Source organism: Schistocerca gregaria, chromosome X (assembly GCF_023897955.1).
Source record: "Schistocerca gregaria isolate iqSchGreg1 chromosome X, iqSchGreg1.2, whole genome shotgun sequence".
In the NCBI taxonomy this organism is placed as follows: domain Eukaryota; kingdom Metazoa; phylum Arthropoda; class Insecta; order Orthoptera; family Acrididae; genus Schistocerca; species Schistocerca gregaria.
This window is the reverse complement of record NC_064931.1, coordinates 440,381,467-440,398,633: the sequence shown is the minus strand read 5'-3', so window position 1 is coordinate 440,398,633 and position 17,167 is coordinate 440,381,467. Positions and strand designations below refer to the sequence as shown.

General features: G+C 42.8%; 1 protein-coding gene across 1 annotated transcript in view; it reads left to right on the top strand.

Annotated features, from left to right (window-relative positions):
- LOC126298935 (regucalcin-like) overlaps positions 1–17,167 on the top strand; it is a 57,656-nt gene that overhangs the window by 24,253 nt on the left and 16,236 nt on the right. Inside the window, exons 3-5 of the mRNA XM_049990532.1 lie at positions 8,071–8,274; positions 10,850–11,062; positions 14,052–14,164. Coding sequence (XP_049846489.1) covers positions 8,071–8,274; positions 10,850–11,062; positions 14,052–14,164 — 530 coding nt within the window. The remainder of the gene's footprint in view (positions 1–8,070; positions 8,275–10,849; positions 11,063–14,051; positions 14,165–17,167) is intronic.

Sequence of the window (17,167 nt, the reverse complement as noted above, 5' to 3'; positions counted from 1 at the left end):
ACTTGACGATTAAAGAAACAGCTGCAAGGCGTGGAGACTTTAAGCGACGAGTGCTGAGCGCTGAATTCAGAACGATTCTGAAACAATAACGTCCTCTGGGGATAAAAAATGTCACAGGTAAAGCATAAAATAGTATGACATTTGCCCCGTTATATAGCGCTACAAATTAACCTACCATAAGAAAACGTATGCCACTGACGGCCCGGGTAGTATAGTGGATAGTGTTATCGAACGACAACAATTAGGTATCATGTATTATTCCACAGATATCAAAGAAGTATAAGATCCAGCTGTACATGACACTAGTACGATTCTGCGGAGAGCTGGGGTGCAAATTTCTCGACCTCCGCTATCGGGTGGAGAAATGTAGGGTCCCCCTGAATAGGTCAGGCGTGCACTACACGCCGGAAGCGGCTACGAGGGTAGCGGAGTACGTGTGGAGTGCACATGGGGTTTTTTTAGGTTAGAGAATTCCCTCCCTAGGCCCGACAAGACGCCTCCTGAGACGCGGCAAGGCAGGAGTAGGCAAAATGCAACAAGGAATAACAATATTAATGTGCTAATAGTAAACTGCAGAAGCGTCTATAGAAAGGTCCCAGAACTGCTCTCATTAATAAACGGTCACAACGCCCATATAGTACTAGGAACAGAAAGTTGGCTGAAACCAGACGTAAACAGTAATGAAATCCTAAACTCTGATTGGAATGTATACCGCAGAGATAGGCTGGACAGTGAAGGGGGAGGCGTGTTTATAGCGATAAGAAGTGCAATAGTATCGAAGGAAATTGACGGAGATTCGAATTGTGAAATGATTTGGGTGAAGGTCACGGTTAAAGCAGGCTCAGACATGGTAATTGGATGTCTCTATAGGCCCCCGGACTCAGCAGCTGTTGTGGCTCAGCACCTGAAGAATAATTTGGAAAATATTTCGAGTAGATTTCCCCACCATGTTATAGTTCTGGGTGGAGATTTTAATTTGCCGGATATAGACTGGGAGACTCAAACGTTCATAACGGGTGGCAGGGACAAAGAATCCAGTGAAATATTTTTAAGTGCTTTATCTGAAAACTACCTTGAGCAGTTAAACAGAAAACCGACTCGTGGCGATAATATATTAGACCTTCTGGTGACAAACAGACCCGAACTATTTGAATCAGTTAATGCAGAACAGGGAATCAGCGATCATAAAGCGGTTACTGCGTCGATGATTTCAGCCGTAAATAGAAATATTAAAAAAGGTAGGAAGATTTTTCTGTTTAGCAAAAGTGACAAAAAGCAGATTACAGAGTACCTGACGGCTCAACACAAAAGTTTTGTCTCAAGTGCAGATAGTGTTGAGGATCAGTGGACAAAGTTCAAAACCATGGTACAATATGCGTTAGATGAGTATGTGCCAAGCAAGATCGTAAGAGATGGAAAAGAGCCACCGTGGTACAACAACAGAGTTAGAAAACTGCTGCGGAAGCAAAGGGAACTTCACAGCAAACATAAACATAGCCAAAGCCTTGCAGACAAACAAAAATTACGCGAAGCGAAATGTAGTGTGAGGAGGGCTATGCGAGAGGCTTTCAATGAATTCGAAAGTAACGTTCTATGTACTGACTTGGCAGAAAATCCTAAGAAATTTTGGTCCTATGTCAAAGCGGTAGGTGGATCAAAACAAAATGTCCAGACACTCTGTGACCAAAATGGTACTGAAGCAGAGGATGACAGACTAAAGGCCGAATTACTAAATGTCTTCTTCCAAAGCTGTTTCACAGAGGAAGACTGCACTGTGCTTCCTTCTCTAGATTGTCGCACAGTTGACAAAATGGTAGATATCGAAGTAGACGACAGAGGGATAGAGAAACAATTAAAATCGCTCAAAAGAGGAAAGGCCGCTGGTCCTGATGGGATACCAGTTCGATTTTACACAGAGTACGCGAAGGAACTTGCCCCCCTTCTTGCAGCGGTGTACCGTAGGTCTCTAGAAGAGCGAAGCGTTCCAAAGGATTGGAAAAGGGCACAGGTCATCCCCGTTCTCAAGAAGGGACGTCGAACAGATGTGCAGAACTATAGACCTATATCTCTAACGTCGATCAGTTGTAGAATTTTGGAACACGTATTATGTTCGAGTATAATGTCTTTTCTGGAGACTAGAAATCTACTCTGTAGGAATCAGCATGGGTTTCGAAAAAGACGATCGTGTGAAACCCAGCTCGCGCTATTCGTCCACGAGACTCAGAGGGCCTTAGACACGGGTTCACAGGTAGATGCCGTGTTTCTTGACTTCCGCAAGGCGTTTGACACAGTTCCCCATAGTCGTTTAATGAACAAAGTAAGAGCATACGGACTATCAGATCAATTGTGTGATTGGATTGAGGAGTTCCTAGATAACAGAACGCAGCACGTCATTCTCAATGGAGAGAAGTCTTCCGAAGTAAGAGTGATTTCAGGTGTGCCGCAGGGGAGTGTCATAGGACCGTTGCTATTCACAATATACATAAATGACCTGGTGGATGACATCGGAAGTTCACTGAGGCTTTTTGCAGATGATGCTGTGGTGTATCGAGAGGTTGCAACAATGGAAAATTGTACTGAAATGCAGGAGGATCTGCAGCGAATTGACGCATGGTGCACGGAATGGCAATTGAATCTCAATGTAGCGAAGTGTAATGTGATGCGAATACATAGAAAGATAGGTCCCTTATCATTTAGCTACAAAATAGCAGGTCAGCAACTGGAAGCAGTTAATTCCATAAATTATCTGGGAGTACGCATTAGGAGTGATTTAAAATGGAATGATCATATAAAGTTGATCGTCGGTAAAGCAGATGCCAGACTGAGATTCATTGGAAGAATCCTAAGGAAATGCAATCCGACAACAAAGGAAGTAGGTTACAGTACGCTTGTTCGCCCAATGCTTGAATACTGCTCAGCAGTGTGGGATCCGCACCAGGTAGGGTCGATAGAAGAGATAGAGAAGATCCAACGGAGAGCAGCGCGCTTCGTTACAGGATCATTCAGTAATTGCGAAAGCGTTACGGAGATGATAGATAAACTCCAGTGGAAGACTCTGCAGGAGAGACGCTCAGTAGCTCGGTACGGGCTTTTGTTGAAGTTTCGAGAACATACCTTCACCGAAGAGTCAAGCAGTATATTGCTCCCTCCTACGTATATCTCGCGAAGAGACCATGAGGATAAAATCAGAGAGATTAGAGCCCACACAGAAGCATACCGACAATCCTTCTTTCCACGTACAATACGAGACTGGAATAGAAGGGAGAACCGATAGAGGTACTCAGGGTACCCTCCGCCACACACCGTCAGGTGGCTTGCGGAGTGTGGATGTAGATGTAGATGTAGATGTAGTATTTTGTATAGTTATGAAACCTGGGCGATACAGTATCATGGAGGTAAATGGGAATCGAGAACGAAAGAAGACCTATACCAACGGTTTGGAAAGTGACACATTGGCCGACTATTAGGGCAAATGAGGCTACAGTGATTTGAGTATATCCGTCGAGCTGATAGAGCTCTCCCATGGCGAGTTCTCTCTTCTCAGCCTGCAAGAAAACGCCCAAGAGGACGTCCAAGGCCGCGATGGAAGGATTGACAATCATTAAAGAAGTGAGGCCGGCAACAGAGGAAGATGAAGCTGGAGACTGGCAAAGATGGGTTATCATCTGCAGTAGGTATTTCCTCTGTTGTGATTGACAGGCCTCCTTTTTACTGTAATATGTCCTGTGGTTATTTCTTTTGTTTCCTGCTGTAGATCTTAAAGATCCGTTAATGCAATAAATAATGACGATGATGATGACCAGAAATGTGTAGGCCTCTATGTATCCATTTTATGTAGCGAGAATTAAGAAGACGTAGTGCTATGAATTCCTTGACAAATTGTCCGTCTTCTTTCCCGGTTTTCAGCACTGTCATAGGGAATGATAGCAGACGAAACGACTCTTCATCTGTTAAGCGCCTGCCAGTCAGTAAGATAATTTAAAATCAAACTTCCTAACACTTTACTTCTACCACTGACTAGGAGAACAAGGCAAATGCTACAACCTGATTTCCCAGAAACTTCGCTAGATGGAAGAGGGCTTAAAATAAGGAACACGTGCCTCGAGTTATTCGTAGTCAATCTACCATTTCTGAGAAAACGATGTTCGAAGTGTTCGAGGTGCTTTATCTACCTTTTAGCGAGTACATAGTTCAACAAACCGTTGTCACAGTGGCTAGCGTTGCGGCTTCACAGTTTTGCGACCCGTCTTCGAAAGCCTATTTTTATTTTCTTTCATTTATCTACCAATGTTCATAGAAGATTACTACACACGTATTTCCGATGTATATTGGAGTAACGCTCTCGTTACTCATCTGCTAATTGTACGTCTGGTGACTGAATTTAAAAAATAAATAAATATACGAATAAGAAAATTATTAGAAATTGTTTTAGGTGACATTCCTGCAGTATATCTTGAGTCATAATCAACTGAATGCGCCAATTTTCGGTAAAGTGACCTATTATGCGTGGTTTGCTGAGGAATTGTTGTCAGCGCTTAAAATCATCAGTAACCTTAGTGGCATTCGTACGCTGAAATGTCACTTTGGCAAATCTGCCTTCGTGCGATGCTTGTGGTGTTTCGAATTCCTGTGTTTCCAAGGTTTCTACAATCGGTAGCACCCAAGAGAATACACCAAATCTTCCTGAAGAATAAAATATAAGAACTAATATAAGAATTTATATAAGAATGAAACATATGGGCATAAAAAATTTCAACAGATTGTAGCCCCCGCAAATACTCATATAATGACACTTATTGTGAAACTCAGTTGTAATTTTTCACTTAATGTAACTACCTTGCATCCCCTAACTTGATAAGAAACATTCTTGTAGTAATCTTCTGCAGACGTGAGCAGATAAATGAAGTTAATAAATAAAAGAAAATAAATAAATGCAATAATCGGTTTTCGAACACGGAGCGCAAAACTGCGCAGCCGCAACGCTAACCACTGTCCCACGATTTCGGCCGCTTCTATCGCCAGCTGAAAGGCACATAAAGTACCTTGAAAACTTTGTCCTTCGTCCTCTCAGAAGCGGTCGAGTATCTGCGGATATGCCGAGAGACATTTCCGTTTGATCTCACTCCTCTTTCACTGAGCGAAGTTACTGGGAAATCGGGTTATGGCACTTGCCGTGTTCTCCTCGTCAGTTATCTCCAAAGATTCTACTTAGAAAGTCTGTAACATGTGACAACATTAATGTGAAAACTAATATTATTTTAGTTGAGTAGTTTAACACCACAGTTCTCAGGCACAGTTTGATCAACGATCTTTTGTAGCTACCCTATTCCATAGCCAACTTCTATGTCAGATAAGAATCATATTTGTACTTCATACTGAGATATAACGACAAACTCTATGTGTAGATACCTGCTTCATTTCACACTTATCGAACGTGAGCACAAATATCCTGAAATGATGCCTTACACACGTAGCCTTCATGGTCAACGTTAGGAACACCTGTTTCCCAAAAACGGTAAGTGCACAAACCCGTAAGAGTACTCGACTAAAGCTGTCTCATTGCTCATATGCTTGTTGAAAGCAGAATAGGAAGAACGTAGTAGACAGTCAGTGGAAACACACAAAAAGAAAAAAAAATTGAAATAAGCGTATCGTTTCTTTGGCCTGGATGCCGCTATTCAGGGAAGTTCGACCGCCAAGTGCAAGTCTTAATTCGACGTCACATTGGGCGACTTGCGCGCCGGTGATGACAACACAACACCCAGTTCATGAGAAAATCTCCGGCTGGGAATCGAACCCGAGCCCGCCCGCATAGAAGGCGAGCACGTTACCATCCAGCTAAGCAGGCGGACAGTGGAAACTTATCTAGTAACATGTGCAGTTTGTGCAGCCTGCACACAAGAATATACGAGACGTGCTGAAAAGTAATGCCTCAGAATGTTGTATGTGAGAAGTCTTAAGAATTTAAATAAAACATACGTTATCCACATTCTACATCTTTATTCTTCATGTCTACATATTTGCAACCCTCTACCGTTAGAGGGCTCCGAATTCTAGCGCGGTGTGTAATCCCTCAGTGTGTGAGAAACAGCGTGCTGTAATCGAGTTTCGAATTCAAATAACTCATCCACACATGGAGCACCCTCTCCTTCAACATGACAACACCAGAAAACCCCACAAGCGCTGCGGCCCCTGAAAGAGTTCACCGCCTTGGATTCTCTGTCATTGATCAACCTCCATACAGTCCCGACTTGGACCCATTCGAGTTTCATCTGTATCCGAAACGTAGAGAAAACATTCGAGGACTTAGCTTTGATAGTGATGAAGCGGTACAAGAAGAGATGAGGTTGTGGCTCCGTCAAAAAGTCAAACAATCTACAGTGAAGATATCAACAAACTGGACTCACAGTGGGAAATCTTGTTCGTCGCCAGCGTGACTATGTTGAGAAATAAATTTGTAGACATGAAGCATAAATATGCATAATGTTAACAAAGTTTGTTTTGTTGAAAAGCCTTTGAGAGTTTTGACGTAAAAAATCCCTAGACATCACTTTTCAGCTCGCCGTCGTATAAATTACTATGTGGCGTGTGTAAGCAGACAGAGTTTCACTCGGTGGGTCTTCACACACTGTTTATTAAGATTTTTTCGGGAAGTTAGTTAACCAAATAGTAGCGTCCTGCCCCGCAGTAAGTATCACAATGAAGATGTTATGATCGATGCTTAAATTACACTTGTCTGCGGCACGTGATGTCGGTTCGCCCACAAGTATCACTCATGTTGTTCTTTCCAGTTACCCTGGGTGTACATTTCAATGTAACTGGCACATGGGCGCTAGGACTGCCTGTAGACATGACGCACAGTTACGTGCCGAATTTAAAGGAAAACTAATTCACTGTTCAAATAAACGCAGTTAATATGGCCCTCTGTTGATACTTTAACAGACAATTACTATTATTAAATCTCAGTATGAGACAGTCTGAGCGAAACACTTCACTGCATTATCCACACTTTTTGTAACTTGGAAAATGTTCCGGAGCACCAGATCTTTACCAAAGTGAACTAGCCATTGGATTAACACTATTGAAAGTCACTTTCCAGTAAATGTACAGTATATTCTTGTGTTAATTCTGTTATTTCAGTCCACATTCACGGCTCTGTTGATGATTACATGCCGGTTGGAGTGGCCGAGCGGTTCTAGGCGCAACAGTTTGGAACAGCGCGACCGCTACGGTCGCAGGTTCGACTCCTGCCTCGGGCATGGATGTGTGTGATGTCCTTAGGTTAGTTCGGTTTAAGTAGTTCTAAGTTCTAGGGGACTGGTGACTTCAGAAATTAAGTCCCATAGTGCTCAGAGCCATTTGAACCATTTTTGATGATTACATGACGTTGGGTACGTCCTGTTTCTTTCTGCGCTAAATTACACCAACCCACATTATTTACGTAGCATCTCACATCCACAAACAGGAGAATGACTCTAATCTTTGTTTCTACGTATCACTCATGACCATCTCTGCCAGGGAAAGACAAGATTTTGCGTTTATACCACTTCAGTGAGCAACGCGGATAATCTGATACATGTGGTTAGTCAAGCGTTTCGTAGAATTCGAACAGTGTTTAGAATATTAGTAAAAATAAGGTAATCAAATGATAGCCGTAGCGAAATAATACAGAAATGATTTATACGTGTCGAATAGATATTTTAAGTTGTGCGTATGGAATAAATCTCGAAAGACTAGATCCGAAACATGGCTATATCTCTTACCTAGAATAGGAGATAGTCCGTAGAGTTTCTTTTTCACTTTATCGCATGAAAATCGTCCTACTCTTATGCTATTACTTATGTGATGCCGTAATTGTTATATGAACCAGTGGATTTGGCTCAATAGCCTCATGGAAACCGAAAAATCTTAAAAGATATAAAGTAAAAATTAAAAATGTCCTCAGGCACGTTGCTACAATTTCGTTTGTTTTAGGAGCATTTACGTTCTTAACTCAGTAACAATTTCCCTGAAATGAACTCTCGTTATTGATGTAGCGCATCATTAAATGTCTGATCGTATGTATTACAGCAAACAGCGTGACGCTGGTTATACCACTGCGTGACTCGACTGACAAGTTCCTGGTTGCTGTGTCGCACACGCTGGCAGTGATGACTTGGGATGGAGTCAGCGAGACGCCCTCTAGCCTGGAGGAGATAGACACCGTAGAAGAGGACAAGCCGGGCAACCGCTTCAACGACGGCAAGGCTGACATCCGCGGGCGCGTCTGGGCAGGTGAGTACAATTCCATGGGCGGCCGACAGCGGAAACCTCGCTAGCTGCCTGTTCTATTATGGCAGGTTACACAGTAGCAACGACACTCAGCTTGGGGAAACTCTGCTGAGGTCGTATTGACAGCCCGCAATCGTCTTTAGAAGTCTTGCAAACTTCTATGAAATATAAGTAGTCAAGAAGTGTCTGGATATACTTCCAAAATAAAAATCAGTCTTTTTAGGAAGTACTACGATAGTCTTCCTCCATTAGAGGATATAAATATAACAGATATTCCAATGACTTATGTTTCCTGTAACTGGCAGCAAGTACCGGGTAATCAAAAAGTCAGTACAAATTTGAAAACTGAATCAATCACGGAATAATGTAGATAGAGGGATACAAATTGACACACATGCTTGGAATGACATGGGGTTTTATTAGAACCCAAAAAATACAAAAGTTAAAAAATGTCCAACAAATGGCGCTTCATCTGATGAGAATAGCAATAATTAGCATAACAAAGTAAGACAAAGCAAAGATGATGTTCTTTTTGCAGGCAATGCTCAATATGTCCACCATTATTCCTCAAAAATAGCTATAGTCGAGGTATAATGTTGTGAACAGCATTGTAAAGCATGCCCGGAGTTATGGTGAGGCATTGGCGTCGAATGTTATCTTTCAGCATCCGTAGAGATGTCGGTCGATCACGATACACTTGAGACTTCAGGTAACCCAATGATCATACTAGCAGTGTAGGGTGTATAAAGCGTGTCGGCGGGACGCGAAGAACAGAGCAGTCGGTGTCGTAATGCGGAGACGAAGCGAGTTATCTGACGCCCCGAAGGGGTGATCATTGACTTTCGGGCCAAGGGTGCAAACATTTCCGAAACGGCTAAGTTCGTAAACTGTTTGCGTGCCGCTGTGGTTAAAGTATATTGCGCATGGCGAAATGGTGCTATTCAAAACATGCGCCAAGGCTACTTGTGGCGCACCACGGTGCATAGATGACAGGGGTGAACGAAAGCTGCGGAGACGAGTACCGGCGAACAGACGAGCAGCTGTTGAGACTGACCGTCTAGATGAACCAGGCAGCTACCAACAGTGTCACCTCAACAACTGTTCAGGAACATTGCGGCGAATGGGCCTCCACATCAGGCGCCTGATCAAGGAACCATGCAGACTGCTGTCTGCTGTTCACTGGAACGAACGTAACTGGACGTCCACTGAGTGGCGACAGGTGGACTTTTCACTCAATCACTTTTTCTGCTCCGTCAGACAAATGGTCGTTGGCGTGTACGGCGTGAAACGTTTGAAAGCATACCTGGCCGGAGTAGAGAGCGTTGTTGTCTGCGGAATGTTTTCGCGACATTCCCTCAGTGATGTCACTCTGGAGGGCACAAGTGAACAACGCAAGCATGGATCTATCGTAGGTGACCACGCCCACCCCTACATGCAGTTCGTTTCTTCCCAGCGCGATGACATCTACCAGCTGGGCAATGCAACCGAGGAATCTAGCGCAGATGGCCACGGGCCTGGAGTCGGCGGGGCTCCACATCGCTGTCGGTACCTTCCATAACGCTTCTTAGCGGTAAGCGCTGCAAAAGGTTGTTATTCAGGCTTTTGATAAGAGGTCACATTAATGTGACTGGACAGTGTAATTCTGTAGGGGTTTTGGGGTACACAGCGTGATAAACTTACTACACACAGCTGTGATCTCTGGAAACGACTATGACTCAAGCCCGGCTTGCCATCAAGTCGTTCTGAGCTTGAATGACAGATAGGAGTACGTCATTTTATGTTGTTTCAACTTTATAGCGGATTTAATCAACTGTAGCCGCTGGCGAATAGTGGCGTGGCAGTTTTTCGGCAACCTATGATAAAATGTTTTCAGTGGGTGACAGATCTGGCAAACGTGCTGGTCAGGGCAGCAGTAGAACACCCTTTGTATCGTGGTGCGGAGTTCTTTCATGGGCGAAACGTGGTTTTGCGTTATTTTGCTAAGAGATAACGTCACGGAGACGTCGTAGATAGGCCAAAGCCACCGGTCTCAACACGTAAGGAAAGTAGCGGTGCTGTCTAAATTACCAACTATGCCAACTGAGGTGATCGTGTTGTGTACCCATTAGCCGTCAATTCTACCACAGTAGGTATGTGTGAACTGTGAATAGAGGGCTCCAGGGCTGCACTTCAATAATACGACTGTTGTTAGAATCTAGTAAACATATCTTCAGCTGATTCTTTTTTGCAACTCTGAAATCGTCTAGATTCGACGAAACTATCAGAATGCTATGGAATTCGCCACTCAGTTATGAAAATGATAGACTGATCCAAGGTACTTAACGCTTTCGAAAAATGTATAATTAAATCTGCAGCAATGTTTCCGTCCAGATGGTAACAGACTTTAATTCTTTTAATTCTTTCTATTGTGTGTCAAATTTATGCTGTAATGAAACTAGTGGTTGAAACTTTCCTTTAACATATTAGCGCATAGGACTTTTTTTTGCAAGTGTTCAACCCGAAAACTGTACTGTGTGTTATATTACAGATAGCGTTGGTAATCTTTGCTCGCACTGCGATGATGATTTTCTTACCACAGGCACGATGGGCCCAGAGCCGGTTGTGGGCGAAGTGACGCCGGATCAGGCTACCCTGTACCTGCTGGACACAGACTCCCGCACAGCTGTCCCAAAGGTGTCGCCCGTCTCTGTGTCCAACGGGATTGCCTGGGACGGCAACGTCATGTACTACTCCGACACTGCCAGCTACGTCATTGCTGCGTACGACTACGACGTCGACACTGGCAACATCAGTAAGTGATACTTAATTAGAGGTCCTTCGTAATTTAGTAATTCTGCGATGCATAAGTGGACAATAATCAGAATTTTTCTCAAGTCGCAGACATGTGGGGCATTCTCGAATCACAGTAATGACGGTGAACAGCTGTAGACTATTACTGTACATAGGATCCTATGACCAAGAACCGTTGTTTCCCGGCTTTACACTGATTATTCACGGATTCCTCGCTTCATCAAGAACCGGACATATGCGAGTAGTACTCGGGCTCTGAGGGTTCTATACAAACTTAATTATGTATATATTTAGTTCAACTGTAGGTTTTGATGAGTGAGTTTTCGAGTATCAAAATTTGAGACATATATGGCCATATTCTTTGATTGCACTGATACAGGTTAAATTTTTTATGCTGCCAAGGAACCGTATACCATAGTGTTAGACATGAATTTCAGCTTAATACCTCTGCTCGTTCCTGAGAAAAAGGGGCCTTAACAGACGGCCTTCTTTTTTGTTTCCATTTACTTAGGAGCTTGAATCTTTTATACCTCCAAGGGACCGTAGACCTTTCTATTTGACATAAATTTCAACTTGATAACTCTGACGGTTTCTGACATAAATAGATCTTAACAGACGGACGGACAGACACACAGATGGACAGATAGATAGAGAGACGGACGGATAGCAAAGTGATAATACAGAGAAGAGCCAAAGAAATTGGTACACCTGCCTAATACCGTGTAGGTCCCCCGCTAGCACGCAGAAGTGCCGCAACACGACGCGCTATGGACTCGACTAATGTCCGAAGTAGTTCTGGAGGGAATTGATACCATTTATCCTTCTGGGATGTCCATAAATCTGTAAGAGTACGAGGGATTGAGAGCTCTTCTGAACAGCACCTTGCAAGGCATGCCAGATACGCTCAATAATGTTCATCTCTGGGGAGTTTGGTGGGCAGCACTAGTGTTTAAACTCAGAAGAGTGTTCCTGGAGTCACTCTGTAGCAATTCTGGACCTGTGGGGTGTCGAATTGTCCTGCTGGAATTGCCCAAGTCCTTCGGAATGCACAATAGACGTATCAGAGGTCCCATATCACTCCAACTGCACACGTCCGCCGGCCAGTGTGGCCGAGCGGTTCTAGGCGCTACAGTCTGGAACCACGGGACCGATACGGTCGCAGGTTCGAATCCTGCCTCGAGCATGGATGTGTGTGATGCCCGTAGGTTAGTTGGGTTTAAGTAGTTCTAAGTTCTAGGGGACTGATGACCTCAGAAGTTAAGTCCCATAGTGCTCAGAGCGATTTGAACCATTTGCACACGCACCACACCATAACAGAGTCTCCACCTGCTTGAACAGTCGCCTGCAGACATGCATGGTCCATGGATTCATTAAGTTGTCTCCATAACCGCACACGACCATCCGCTCGATAGATGTTGAAACGAGACTCGCCCGACCAGGCAACATGTTTCCAGTCATCAAGAGTCCAATGTCGGTATTGATGGACCCAGGCGAGGCGTAGAGCTTTGCAGTCACCAATGGTATACGAGTGGGCATTGGGCTCCGAAAGCCCATATCGATGAAGTTTCGTTGAACAGTTCGCACGCTGACCCAGCATTGAAATCTGCAGCGATTTGCGGAATGCTTGCACTTCTGCCACGTTGAACGATTCATTGGTTCCGATCTTGCAGGATCTTTCCCGGCCGCAGCAATGTTGGAGATTTGATGATGTACCTGACTCCTGATACATAAGGTACACTCGTGAAGTGATCGTACAGAAAAGTCCCCACTTCATCGGTGTCTCGGACATGCTGTGTCCCATCGCTCGTACATCGACTATAACACCACCTTCAAACTCACTTGAATCTTGATAACCTGCCATTGCAGCAGCAGTAACAGATCTAATAACTGTGCCGGACACTTGTACTATATAGACGGTGCCGACCACAGCGCCGTATTCTGCCTGTTTAGATAGCTCTTTATTTTAATCCGCATGCCTATACCAATTTCTTTGGCGCTTCAGTGTATAAGGGTTACGATTTCGTCGAATTATGTATGGAACCCTAGAAAAGAAAAATTCTCTGAAATGTGTGAAATCGACGTCGAAAAGTAATAAATCTCGTGCGTATTTTGTTGCGTATCGCCTTCCAAAGACGTGTTGTGTTTTGTGTGTGTGTGTGTGTGTGTGTGTGTGTGTGTGTGTGTGTGTGTGTAAGCAGTCATTATTGTACTCCTCATGTATATTGTCCGCACAGTCCAGCGTATATGACACCACACATTCCACTGACTCATCTTACAGAAACCCTAATATTTCATCTGCCACTTCTTTCTAACTCTGCGAAATTCCTCGAATTCCATTCTGACGAAATCTCAACTTTGGAAGCTTTTGTTATAGATATAATGCGATGTTTGCTTTTTTTATCGTTGCCGTTGCTCTGATTTGTATTAACACCACTACCACTGTAACACTGTTGTGAGCTACTATTCGATTAAGCAAAACGACTACGCTCCACATCCTCGTGTTGTGCTCACATTTGAGTATCTCCAGTCCCGTGCCTTGTTGCCATTAGCAGCCAATGTTGCCATAAACATCATTTGCCTTTTGCGGCTTCACACTCAAGGAGTCCCTTGTTAGCGGCGGTCAGTAAAATAAATGTATTAATAATTTTAGCTATATTGCTCCACGCTGGAAATGTGTGCATTTCACGTTTGAGAAGTTTCTGTGCCGTTACGTGTGTCTTCGTAAGTTTCAAATATTTTACGCAAAATTTACATAAATCATATTAATGATTTTAAAACAACTTCAGACAAACCTAGAGTTTATCTTTTCCATCAAGGGTTACAATAAACTGAAGACGGAAAAACCTTAAATGTCTTCAGTTCTTTCCCTAAATTTTCTGTTCCTTTTTTGTAGGCGGTATGTAATGTTATTTTTACTCCAATTGTTTCATTCGTTCATATGCCGAATACGTTGAGATGAATAATAAATTTATTTTTCATTAACGTTGCAGGTAACAGAAGGATTGTTTTCAACATAACCGAAGCCGGAATTGAGGGTGTAATGGACGGCATGACCATTGATAGTGAAGGAAAACTGTGGATCGCACTCTTCAATGGCTGGCGCGTGAGTACCTTAATTGAATGAAAATGTTTCGTAGGACCACATTCTGTCTCTCGTATGACCCTCTCCTTCTTCAGGGAGAGTATATTTATATTCAACAGTTGGTAAGAGCAGCAGCTGGGTACATTTTTTAATTTGGAGTCAATACTGTATTGATTTTGAAATGCATGCATGCTAAGATAAAATTTTATCTTTACTTCAGATAAATTTCGTAAAATGCTTTGGCACGAATATTATCCAAGTACGTTCTTGTGAATATCCGTAGAAATTTCTAAGCATGGATATTCCACTGGTTTATAGATGTATTAGTTTTATCAATTCGTATCACAGAATATCAACCACTGACCATGAGACACTGATTTTTGTCGCAAAACTTTTGTCAACGCATGTCTTGGCGGCTTTCTCAGGGGCATAGTACTTAGAAAAATAATTTCTTACAACTCTATCCCTATCCTTCGAATAGAGAAGAGTTGAAGGGATACTGATAATATAGCACTGATTATTTTACTGCACTTTTTTTGGGGGGGGGGGGGGCTAAGTTTTAAGGTCGAAGAAATCATATTAACGGCAGGTGCTTGGCGTATTGTTTAAATGTAGGTTACCAAACTCAGCTTTTGTTCGCCTCGTTAGCAAATTGGAAAGAAAGTTTAAATCCTGTCGGTGTTGGGATCATTAGCGACTGAACTCTCGAGCAGATGATCAGGTATGGAAAATGAAAACTACTAGGGCCTCATTGAAGGAACTATTTAAGACACTAGAAAAAAAAAATGAAGTCCCGGGGCTTGGATTTGTGCTCTGTACCTCATAAGTAATTGTGTGATCATACTGTACCACTTTGTCCACTCTGGAGTCATAAATCACACGCGATTGCAGTTAAAGACAATAGACCAATCTGATTAGAGGTGCAAGTGAAGGCCGGCCGAAGTGGCCGTGCGGTTCTAGGCGCTGCAGTCTGGAACCACAAGACCGTACGGTCGTAGGTTCGAATCCTGCCTCGGGCGTGGATGTGTGTGATGTCCTTAGGTTAGTTAGGTTTAATTAGTTCCATGTTCGAGGGGACTAATGATCTTAGAACTTGAGGCCCATAGTGCTCAGAGCCATTTTAACCGTGTGAAGTACAAAGTTCAACTGTAGAATCACCGCACAATTTTCGCTGTGAAATTTGAAGTTCAGAAACAGTGATAAGGATAGGCATCGTGGGAGAGAAATGTGTGATAGTAAACAAAATCGTAAAATAACGCGTTTTCAGCTGTCAATGTATAAAGTGTACAGCTTACGTTCGTTGCTAAGGTACTAGCAACCTGCTTCATTGCACAATACGACAACTTGCAGCACAGCTCAGTGATAGATACTGGAAAATTGTTTTTATATATGCAATGTGTGTAAACGGACATCGAAGGACGTAAGGAAGGACGTTTTTAAAAGGATCAGGTTTTTTAGACTGCAATGAGAGTGTCACAGAAACTGAACCTAACACATAAAGAAAGATCTCAGCATCTCTAAAAATCATACACTGACAGTTATAACTACTTGTTTTCAGAAAGCGATATGCATTTATTCTTTAGGTCCCTAGCTGCTGCAAACTGTTTCCAAACTCCATAGGTCATGGGAAATGTGAGGTGAAGAGAATATGTATGACACACTGTAAGTTATTGATTTAGTCCATTATAAATGTTTTTTTGAAAGCTTCCCACAGTGAAAACATGTGTTTTGTTTATAAATATTTTTTCTGCTACCTTTCACGATTTTCCTTTCTTCATATTTTACACAACGTATTTGAGAAAATGGTTCTCATTTTCAGGGTTTTTTTCTCTTTGTACCACGCGATTTTTACGTAATGCATATATCGAACACGTTATGTAAAAACGGCATGGTACAAAAAGAAAACAAACTTGAAAATGGGAATCAGTTCCCGAAAGGCTTCGTTACAAGAAAATCTTACGGTACCCACTTCTAGCCTACACAGACATCCTTCGTACGTGTACAATGAATAGTTCTCTTCCTGGTGGCTTAAAGACGGTGGCTACAGCCATATATTGATTGCACATACACATGGATGAAATTAGTTTGGATATTACATCAAGAACATTTCCAGTTGGACTCTTACGTGCCACAGAAATTATTACAAGTAGATGTTGAAGCTTGGTCTGCAAGAACTACCTGTCATGGCAGTAGTCAAATGCCTTGGATATAAGTAACTCCCGTCGAATTTCTATATTACATAAGGTATCATAAAGAAATTCAAATCCATTAATATATGACATTTTATCATAGGTGTGAGCTATAGACTGGAGCATATACTGCACCAAGTCTCACCTCACGCAACCCTTTGTGCTACTTTGATTACTTGTAGGGCGTCAGTTATTAAACAGAAAAAATAAAGAATCGTTATAACTTTTAGTTGTACATACCTGTTTACCTTACCATTATTTGCATGAAACAGTAAGTTCCTTAAGAAAAGTAGAAATGGTCGAGATCTGTGGTAGAAGTTAGACAAATCGAAAGCGAGTTCCACAGCTCAGCCTAAAGTCATAATGTTCTGAAGGTCCGAAATTTACTCCCCTACGCGTCCCCATTCTTGCAGTTAATATGTGGTTATGTAGTACACAAAATTCAATGTGCTGAACTCCCAAAATATGGCTATGGAATGCTACGACACTGCCTCATTCCCTTCTGTACCACTCCAAACAACGTGAGGTACGGAGACTTGTCTGCTCTGTAAAGTAGTATGAATGGTGATCTGTGGCATCTCTGCCGAAGGACCATTGTACTGGTGTGCATGCACAAGTGTTTCGGATCACACCGTTCATCGTACATCGTTGAACAAGACCCAAGGACATCGTAAATCACTATTGCAGTGGGCACAGGACCATCAGGATTCGTCTGTCGGTCAATGGAAACGTGTCGGCTCTTCGGGTGTGTCGTTCATTGTTGAACACGTAGGTCCGCGGCAGACCACCCGTACGTATTCACATGTTGACCCAAGGACATCGTAAATCACTATTG